The sequence below is a fragment of the Amia ocellicauda genome, chromosome 5 (assembly GCF_036373705.1).
Source record: "Amia ocellicauda isolate fAmiCal2 chromosome 5, fAmiCal2.hap1, whole genome shotgun sequence".
Classification (NCBI taxonomy): domain Eukaryota; kingdom Metazoa; phylum Chordata; class Actinopteri; order Amiiformes; family Amiidae; genus Amia; species Amia ocellicauda.
Window position 1 is genome coordinate 8,747,018 of NC_089854.1, and position 10,512 is coordinate 8,757,529.

The 10,512-nt window shown below is 37.2% G+C and overlaps 1 protein-coding gene across 1 annotated transcript; it reads right to left on the minus strand.

Annotated features, from left to right (window-relative positions):
* Positions 1-500: 500 nt before the first annotated feature.
* On the minus strand, positions 501-10,264 carry csrp1a (cysteine and glycine-rich protein 1a). The gene is made up of 6 exons (XM_066703580.1): positions 10,108-10,264; positions 5,538-5,647; positions 3,564-3,732; positions 2,876-3,005; positions 2,350-2,443; positions 501-2,116 (listed from the first exon to the last, which is right to left on the minus strand). The coding sequence occupies exons 2-6, from the start codon at positions 5,644-5,646 to the stop codon at positions 2,040-2,042; spliced, it is 579 nt and encodes a 192-aa protein (XP_066559677.1). The 5' UTR covers position 5,647; positions 10,108-10,264; the 3' UTR covers positions 501-2,039.
* Between the last annotated feature and the right edge of the window lie 248 nt (positions 10,265-10,512).

Below are 10,512 nucleotides of genomic sequence, written 5' to 3' on the forward strand. Positions count from 1 at the left end.
TAATGGGCAGATAATGTGCTTTTGTCAACTTTAATGGCCTGCTCTTTTCCATTTAAGCACTGGTTTTCCAAACTAGCTTTCAGGAATGATTAGGTTTTCTTTTTGCTAGGTTGTAAAAGTCTCTGTAATCCATCACCTAGTAAAAAATGGAGAATGTGCGTGATTGTGTCCAGCTCTGCAATTACTTAGTTAAATCGGTTTAAGAGCTAAAGGTGGAACAAAAAAATTGAAGCATTTGCTATCCTCTAGGGTTGAATTTGGGGCTGCCTTACAATATTGGTTAATTCTGTGCAAAATGAGTAGGATGTCTCACCATGTAACCATGCTGTTAAACTTCAGAAATTGAATGTAGTATTTTGATTCATGTATGCAAGAATAATGGCAAATTATTGTTTTTCATTTTCATATCTGACCTATTTATATAACATTTAAATAGAAGTATATTGTCACACAGTGGGGGATGACCAGTGTGTAGGAAAACAGGCACACACAAGCAAGGATATGGACAAAGGAAGGGCAGGTTTATTTACAGAATCAAAACAAAGAGTCACACAATAACCATAAACAACAGCCTGAATAATCTAAACTGTGACACAGATCCCTTGCAACACATATAACTAATAACACACAAGACAAAACAGCAACCATGCAAATTTGTCCTCCAAATCCAAAGTCAAGTCCATAAGCAAAAGCTCAGTACCGTATTCAGTCGTCTTGCACTCTCTTTTGCTCCGACTCATCTGGCATGCCTCCCTGTCTCTCCACAGCAGGACGCTGGTGTCTCCTTGTTTTAATGAGGAGGGGAGTCATTCATGGGAGAGCAGCCAGTCGGTTCCCCCTGTTAACTCCCCTCCCAGGTATCTGGGGAGGGACAGTGCCTCCCAGTGGAATAGTTTCCCCCCTCCAGGCACGGCATCACAATATGTCTTATTTGAGATGTTCTGTTTGTGTATTACTATGATGATTCTCAGTTTCAATACTTAATTCATTAATTAATATTAACACTTTGGTTCACTATTATGACATTATAACCAATACTTCATTTGTACTACTACTAATTAGAATTCTACAGATATACAAATATTATGGTTTTAGTTAAGAAACATTTTAAGTTAGAGTTAGTGTTAGAGTACAACTGTGTCCCAGTTGTCCCAATCAACAAGCAATACACTTATTTCTTACACATTGCCTTGTTTTATTCAGCCATTTGTATATGTACAGTATGCAAGACACTTGGATCAGTAAGTTAGAATTACATAATATACCTTCTAAGAAACAATAATGAAGAAAAAAAGACTTTAACGGATTTTATAAGTGTCCACATGCCATTTGGAAATGAACAGCTTTGAAATGTCCTTGAAATTCAGAGCTTTTAGGAGTGTATGGAAATTAGCATATTATCAAGCAAGCAGTTAAGACAAGAGTTCTGAATCACTTAGGCAGCAGCACCTCAGTATTATACCAAAGATGTACTGCACAGTATATTCAATGCATCGTTGTGCACATTTCTTATCTTTTCAATAGTTTAGTTGTAAAGTCACATGGTAGAATTTGCATCCTGCTGTGATATCAATAAATTAGATAAAGTACAAAGTGTAAAGCAGCCCAGTATTAAATGTAAAAAGAACAGGGAAGGAATGTAAAGCAAGGGGAAGAAAAAGAAATGTAAAATTTAAGACCGTGACATCTTGATTATTGTATATTTTACTTTTCTTGGACCCAAAATATTTTGGCTACAAACTTTGTTAATCATGTGTCCTGAAAATATTAAGACCTTTCAAAAATCTTTGAAATAGGATGACATACTGGAAAAAAAGAGCCTATTGGCTTCAGGCAAAATCCATTTTCAAGATCCTGACATTCTGTCTGGCACACATGACCTTCAGTACTGAGGTGGCTGTCTGCCTCGGTGACTCAGAGTGCTCCAAATTTGTTGCTAGTATAATACCATTGGGTGCAAATGGACGGTGGAATGCAGAAGTGACTGAAGCCAAGGTGACACGGGTATTTCCTGGCACTCTGCAGCCCAGGGCAGCTCTCTACTGGGAATGAGCCAGTGCCCCTGCACCCTGCCCGAATCCAAAGCCTTTTGGACCAAAGTTCTTGGCATAGCAAGCTGTGGAGACAAGAGTAATGGCATTGTTATGATGAAATGTATTCGTATTATTGTTATTAATAATGTATTGTTGTATTATTATTGCATGAACCAATTTAATCATGTTCTTTACTAGCAATGTTACACAGTATCCCACAATTGCACGGGTACTTTTGTTGTCAGTAAGTATTCCGTTTTTTATGTTTTTTGGCAACAGGCACAGTTATAGTCTTTGTGTGAGTGAAGATTGATACCTTTGCAGTAAATTTCTCCATCCTTGTCTGCCAAGGTGGTGGACTCCAGGCCCTTCCCACATTTTGCACAGCGGAAGCAGCTCTTGTGCCAGGCCTGGGGGGGTTGCAGAAACATGGTCACTTTGTTGTCTGTGGTTCCATTAACAATAGCATACACCAATAGCAGCCTCCAGGGACAGATGGGGCTGTAGTTTTGTACTTTCATAATCTCTGCGTGAAACATGCATTTTTGGATTCAGTGTTGTAGTAGTACCTATACAGCACCCCAAACAATAGTAGTAACTATGTTGCATCTTAATTAAGTATGTGCAAAGGATCAGACTTAACCTTAATGTTTGTATACACGCAGTCAATACAACAGCTTTGGAAGTGATTATTTAATGTTCACTGATTAGGTGTCGGGCTAATTCAAATTTCATTAATTAAATTCCTCTTGTGTTTGTGTTTTGTATACTCCTACAGACACCTGTTTCATGGTTCAGGCTGTTGAATCAGTTACGGTTGTCTTAAACCTCCCATTGCTTACATTTCCAGCTCCGACTACTTTCTCTGCTGCGTAGACCGACTTGCTGCAGCGTGGGCACACCTCGGAGTTCCCCAGCTTCTGAGCAAATTTCGAAGGGTTGGGGTTGGTGGTGGGGCGGTGGGGCATAGGGCTGATTAAAGAGAAAAGAAACCAGAAAATCAGTTAGGATGTTCTCTTTCAAATTAGATGGTTTCGTTCTAGATTCTTTTCCAGGATCATGTTTGGTTCGTTGCAAACTGCCAGGCATTTTCAAAGTTAAAAAACACATTATTTACTCACAACATCACCATTGCATGTTGCAGATATAAGATACAATTGTGATGAGAGGAAATTAGATATATGTTACAACTGTATTTATTACAAAATTCCTCGCTTAAGAGTCACACCGCGGCACACAGTGGTGTCAACAAAATCTCAACATAGTTTCAGTATAGCACCAATGCACTGCACAGCACTTACAGATAATTTCGTTTACTGCAGTGTTTACAGTATGTTGTGCAACTGTTCGTACAGAATTTGTTTTGTTCTAAAAAACATGCAAGAAGTGTTCTGTACTTAGTCATTACTAAGGACACAAGGAATGTACTATATTTTTTAAACTAGGGTGCTGAACTACAGACCACAAGCTATGCTGTTATTATTATTACCTTGTGTCAATGGAAAGCAACTCACAAAACACATTGCTTACTCTTCAGATTTGATACCCAGGCCTTCCCCTTTGTCCATGCTCAGTGTACCCGCGCCCTGTCCATAACCATAGCCTTTTGGTCCATGTTTCTTGCCATAGCAAGCCTTGCAAAAGATTTCGTCTCCATGAACTGCCACAGTTGTGCTGTCCAGGTTTTTCTTACACACCACTGAAACCACAAAGAGACATACAGGTTTAAAAATGGAAAGCCTCAATATGTACAGGACTTAGTTTTTTAATCTCTTTCAAAAGTTAATGTGCCATTACCTTGATTCACGTATCTCACAAATTTCAACTGCCAATGCTCTTTACCCTTCAAATTGTTTTTTAACTTTTCCATGATAAAAATAATGACTCTAGTTCTCTCCCTAACCTCTTGACCCATAAATGAGAAAGATCAAATGTCTTGAAGGGCATGCTGTTGGTGACTGGCTTCTGAAAAGAATTCTATGTATGGTTTCATGTTCATGAACGACTGATGAATGAATAAACAAGGAGCTATTCTTGAGGACTTTGCTGCAGATCCCAATCTCAAATCTCGACATTATCTTGAAGTCAATTTTCAAAGACTTTCTTCTGCAGAACATTCCTCTCCCGGCTTGAAGCCCACACCTATCCTCCCTTAAATGGACGATAGTCTCAGCACCACTTGCTTATTACCAAATATGGCTGCTTTCATTTAAAACAGTAATGTAAAACTTCTGATGGCCTTCTGCTTACTGCTACAATGCGAAATACCCCAAATTCCTGTACTGATAGGCAAGTCTACAGAGATTACTTACTTATTTTATACTCCAAAAGAATATCCCAAAAATGTTGGCAATTTGGCAGATTTGTATTTATTTAATTTATTGTTTTACACATTGGGTTGTAAAAAAAAAAAAAAGGTATAGAAATAAATAATTTTGAAGGCAAAGGACAGACCATATGAATGCCTTTTTCTGAACATTTTTGTGTCATTTCCAAAGAAAACATTTTTAGGTAACTAATGGAATAGTGCTACTAGACTTGAAATATAGTGTGTTTTACTGCTGGATAAGAAAAGTAAAGTCATTTGGTAACAAAAATAGAATAGACATTTATCTTTCCTCTTACAACATCTTTCTATGGTACTTTAATTCAAACTGAACTGGACCTTTAATAACTCATATGTCAAGTCTTCACTGTACACTTAAACTTAAATCATTTATAATTTGTAATTATGAAATCAGTAAATAACAAAATTAGCACTTATGAATTCTTGGTTTGTGCCTATACCTTTCACTTTGCTTTCCTACCATTCAATGTGTTTTACCTTGGTATGGGAGGTTTGGTTACTTGCTATTAATAATTGAGTTTACTCTTTCTTTGTCTTTTCATTAAAAAAAAGAATTTACTTTGGTTTCGATATTTCAATACTTTTGTTTCATATATCCAATTCCTAATTATGGGGTTTTAAAATACAATTACAAACTCCAAAGGAAGTATCTAGGTGGAGATCAGTCTAAAGAAGAGCATTGAAGCTTGAACTTTACAGTCTTGCCAGGAAGTTCCAGGAAATCATGAAATCTTGTGTATCAGCCAAGAACAGCCTTTTTTCTAACTCCTTCAAAATCATTAATAGAGAGGATTTCTTTAAAACGGACAGGAGAAAGTAAGAAAAATATCTTGGATGTAAGTAGGGCTCTAGACTTGTAACTTTAGTTAAAACTTGTTAGTTAAATTGCTTCATGAGATGCTGCAGTTATACTCTTGATCAAGGTACTTTGCATAAAGGTACCCAGTTGTAAAATACATACATTTATAAAAAGCTCTTAAGTGCTGTTTATCTGTATTCATAAGGGAAACTAAAGCCCAACAGTTTTGTATTTGGCTGGTTTTGTAACGCAATTCTCAAGAAAAACACTTTTAATCCTTCCTGGGAAATGTTATGAAAAACACACAAGCATCTGACTTTATCAATTGATCACGAGGCTCAATGTCAGTCATACTTACTGCACAGAAAGCATGACTTGTGGAAGCTCTTGCCATCACACTGCATTTCCTCGGCAAAATACACCGTCTTCTGGCACAGGCCACACTTATTTCCTCCCCCAAAAGGCATCCTGTGTGGAAAACAAAGCAGACTAAGATTCCTCCAAAATGCCTTCAGCTGCCCAGTCAGTTAGTGTCACTAGAAACCCAAACTGGTGAGAGATCTAAAACCCCACAAACAAACAGAGCGATCAAGAACAGCTTACTTCCCAAAGGCATTGCTTCTTCAACTCTGTTTTGGCAATAATAATGAAAAGCCTTTATTTGAGTGCGGAGGATAAATGCACAATTTAAACATGTATATCGGCAAGGGGTGACTTTCCTGAAAATAGCATCTCAACCCAGATTAACTCTGTTTTTCTTTCCTGCCACAGTGGAAATACCTGTTGAACCCACAACAAACTGTATAACGACAAAGGCCTCACCTAGACCAAATCAAAACATTGACATACTGGAGAATTGCAAATTACAGATTTGGATTTATGAGTAATATACACCTTCTGAATATGAATTTAAACTCAATAGGATGCAGGTTTCTACTTTGTGAGTAGGTCAAAGTTTTGGTTTGGTCTAGCTCTATGTTAGGTTGTACAAAGATCCACTTTTTAGCTAACTGTTACAGCACCCCCTATGTATTCAATATAAGTGCCCCAAGGATATTTCACCCCACCCACCCGGCTCCGATTGCTTTTCCAGATGTGATAGCAGTTCTGTTTGTTCTCCTCCCTCCCTGTCACTTCCACTACGTCCCTCCCATTCCTGTTGATTGTAATCAAGCGGTCGAGTCTCTTTCCAGGGAGCTATAGGCAGGCACAGTACAAGAGCCTTATAAGGACTATCATTCGCGTGGGAGATCCTTTCTGTTTACACTTCCAATACAAGTTTAGGCCATACTCATGTTAGGCAATTGGTTATATTATTATTATTTTAAGTATTACGGGTCCCAGACCGTCTCTGGCTTTGGAACTTCATTTCATGCATATAAGGAAGTGGGATGGTTAGATTTTCCGTTTTTATTTTTCCATTTCCTTGCATTAACATTAAGGAGGTGTGTGTGTTGGGGGGCAGTTGGCAGACACTTCCATTTCATATTCCATCCATTGCACTACATCTCACCAACAGCAGGCCTGATCTTTATATAATCACATTATTTAATCCTTTCATTTGGTGTTTGACACTGTATTCCAACCCTCAGAAATGTCAGGATCTCACAAAAGGCCACTTTGGTCAGTCAGTAGGCAGTACAGGAAATGTAATGTACTTTCATTCTTTAGCTTATACTAACTGAATGGGGTAACATAACAATATAGGAAAGTTATCATGATATTGGTGAAAGGTGAAACTACAAAATTCAGATGCTGACATTTCTGAGGATAGTGTTCATTTCAGAAAGATAGGGTGTATGACTGGAAATTACATTAAAGCTGGATATATTTTGTATGTAATATTTTCCTTCTTTTTTCCTTTGTTTTACTTAAAAATATACAGAAGAAAGAATAAAACTTTGATCTTGCTCTTAATCCACTTTAACATAAGCAGTCACCCCGCTATGACCTTGAAAATTTTGTAATTCTGCCTTCGGCTGTGGTTGAGGGGGAAACTAGCTTTCAACAGTAAAACAGATAAGAGAGTGAAAAGCAGTAACAGACTGGAGGCTCACTAACAGGAAATATACAATAATATTTTAAAAGAATAATGAACAAAACACTACGGATGTCATGGTCAAATCATTATAAAATGTTTCCCGTTTATTAAAATTACATTATTAAAAATTACTAAGACATGTCTTGTTTTCTTTTGATATTTTGGTGACTGAAAGCTTGTTATGCAATCTGTTGCAGTCCAGAAAGGCCTTGAAGTGTACAAGGGCTCTAGACAAAGCAAAGGTATTTCAGAAACTCATTGGCATAACTGTTTTATGTATGTATGTATGTATGTAGGCTATTTATTTATTTAATTTGGGGTATATTTTACTAGTATACAACTTTGAAAGGAAAATAAGAAATATATCACTGTGGAAAATAAATGAAGACATGGGTAATAATTATATACACACAATAAGGCTTATTTATGTTTTTTTTTAATCTAATTATTTATTGATGTCATAAAGGCTTTTGCAACTGCACTGCCACTATAATAACATGGGATCTTTACATGGGAGCCTTACAAAATATTGTCCATGTGAATAGTCATATGACAATGGAGGAAGTTTAAAGCGTGGTTCTACTTTTGAATCACAGTCACCATGAGCAACGATGAACATTGCAAATAGAAATCCAACCAAGGAAATAATCTAGTTGGCTGTGCAATATGGTTGTTTTTCAGAATAAGGGTTTGGGGACACTGACATTTTTGTTTTGTTTTTTGGCAGCCAGTAAACCCAGAGGGAAACAAGTAATCCATGCTTCTTCATCTCCCCACCCAGATTTTGCTCTCAGATGTCTTTTATCCTTTATAAGTCAGTTACAGGCTGTACTGTTCTCCATCACAGACATCCCTCGAAGGAAAAGTATTTACACTGCCCAGACCATCGACTGTGACATTTGAATTTAAACACTTGCGCTACTTTTCTTTAAGAAGTGCTCTGCGAGTAGAGCATTCTTCTGTGGTGACGCAAGACGAACACTTTTTTAACAGGCTGGGGATGAGAAGAAATTATGGCCCATTGGCATAACATTCAGATGTCTGCACGTCTTCATACACCACTTCAAACAGCCCCCAAAAAATCCAGAAAGCCCTTTCCAGTAGCAAAATACGTCATCAAGAGTCTGTGTTCTCATCTGCTAGTTCAAAATGCTTTAATGATTTACATTGCATTTCAATCCTAAACTTGAAAGACTGTACTTCACCTTAACAGAAGAAATGTGGCAAAAGGTTTGTAGCTTGATTTCTGTTACAACTTTAGCAGGACAGTAAAAAGATTATTGTGACTAGGGACGGAAATGACCGTAAAGACTGGAAAAGCAATAAGGCACAATAAAAGAACAAAATTTAATTGAAGGGCAAGTCAAACTCTGGTTTCTGTATTACTTTAATGTGAAGGGAGGGAGGGGACCTACTTTGTGATGCCACTAAATAGAGGGTTGGTTTCACCATTTGCAAATACTTTTTTGTCAGCCCTTCTAAATTTAGTGTCAGTGCACATCATTTCACATAAAGCACCTAAGCTTAGAAGACGCTATGGGGTTGAAAAAATAATTGCCAAAACAACTCCAATTAATGCATGATGGAGCTGAAAGGAGAAAGAGACTTGTTATGTAGTTCTGACATTTTCCCAGCTCTCAACAGGACTGTACTAGACTGCAACCCTCTGATCTCAAACTTCTTAAAATCCCACTTTCATCAACTCATTCCCTTATTCAAGGAAAATAGGAAGCAAACTGACTAAACTGGAAACCTCTCCCTTAATCCTGCTCAGGTTTAATAAATGTTTATATTTAACAGCAAAAGTGCATTGATGTTTGTATTCCTCAAATAAATCTGATAACTCAGCAGGTTCGTTTGTGTACTGGTGATAATGTTTCATCTGTATTTTGGTTTTATATATTTATTTGTGTATTGTTTTGTAAGATACAACTGCAGATTACCTGTTGTGCTTTGCTGGCAGCATAATAAGGATAATACATTTGTTCACATTGCACACCAAAGCTTTCAGTTCTTGTAATATATGATCACCCTGAGCAATTCATAATTTACAATTTTTTATGAATGATTGCATTTAAATAAATTCATTCTACAGAAGCAAAATAAGTGACCAGGTTGCTAATCTTCTGTAGAATGCAGTCAACATATTTGTTTACTTTAGAAAAGGCAATGGGGAAAAACAAAGATGTTAAAATCTGAATATTTGACCATTAAAATAGTGTTTTTTCTCTCATCTTGTTCAAGGGGTGTTTTGACAGAATGTTATGAGCTAATTGACATAAAACTGTATGTACAAAAGCTGCTACAAGCTACATACTCTCTATGAAAACCAGCTGTGGAATTTCATAATACAACTTTAATAAAACTGCTGTGTGGAGAATTCCATATGTCAATTTTGACCAGCCAGCACAATATTTCAAAATATAATACAGCTTATTCTCCTTATGCTATTTATCTGCATAATGGAAGTAGCAAATAGAAGATTCCTTTTTTGTTGGTGTTTTAAACTCTTCTAATCGTGACACATGAACTAACCGTTCACTCTTTTTAATACTGCACAGCTTAGACAATCAATTGCAGGTTGAAAATGAAATAGAACACAGATATTATATAGTAAGTGTCTGTTACATTACACAAGATTGTCAATATTTCACAAGCACAAGGTTAAACAGTGAATCAACACCATGAGCTAATAATTTACTCCCAAATGTTTTTCTTTTTCTTTTTTTTTTGGTTCCACAATTTCAGCATGATTCTGCATGCCCAACAACTGGCAAAAAAGAGAGAGAGAAAAAAGTAAGATCTGAAAGTAAGTGATAAAATAATGGTTTAATTAGTAATGCTTTTTCAGCTAAGGTCACTATCAACTGTATAAATTCCTCCTTACCTGTATGCAGTGATGAGATTGGAAGCTAAAGTGTCTGGAGTCCCTGGGCAGTCTCTCGGCTGTCGCTGTGTATCTCCAGCTGTTGTGAGGAGTGGCACCTCTGGGCTGCACAGCTTCCCCAGTTTAATAGAGACCAGTGGAGTCACACTTTTGCACACCACACCAGTGAAGAGGGCGGGTCTATCCTATGATAGAGAGAGAGAGAGAGAGAGAGAGAGAGAGAGAGAGAGAGAGAGAGAGAGAGAGGGAAAAGCAAAACAGAGTGAGACAGAGGGAGAAGGAGCAAGCTTCAGCCTTAGCCAAAGTTTTCCACGCCCTTCTAAATGGATGCAGATCAAGAACGTGATGTTAACAGCCATAAGTCTCCACACTGACACACCTACCATACTGTGTAAAAGGAGAACT

Bases quoted from the DNA above. Each gene is read 5' to 3' on its own strand.
- csrp1a (XM_066703580.1), bottom strand. From the start codon at position 5,646: ATGCCTTTTGGGGGAGGAAATAAGTGTGGCCTGTGCCAGAAGACGGTG. The intron at 3,006-3,563 runs GTAAGCAATGTG...CTCTTTAATCAG, and splicing joins CTGGGTATCAAATCTGAAGA to CCCTATGCCCCACCGCCCCA. The intron at 2,444-2,875 runs GTAAGCAATGGG...CAACCCCCCCAG, and splicing joins AAGTAGTCGGAGCTGGAAAT to GCCTGGCACAAGAGCTGCTT.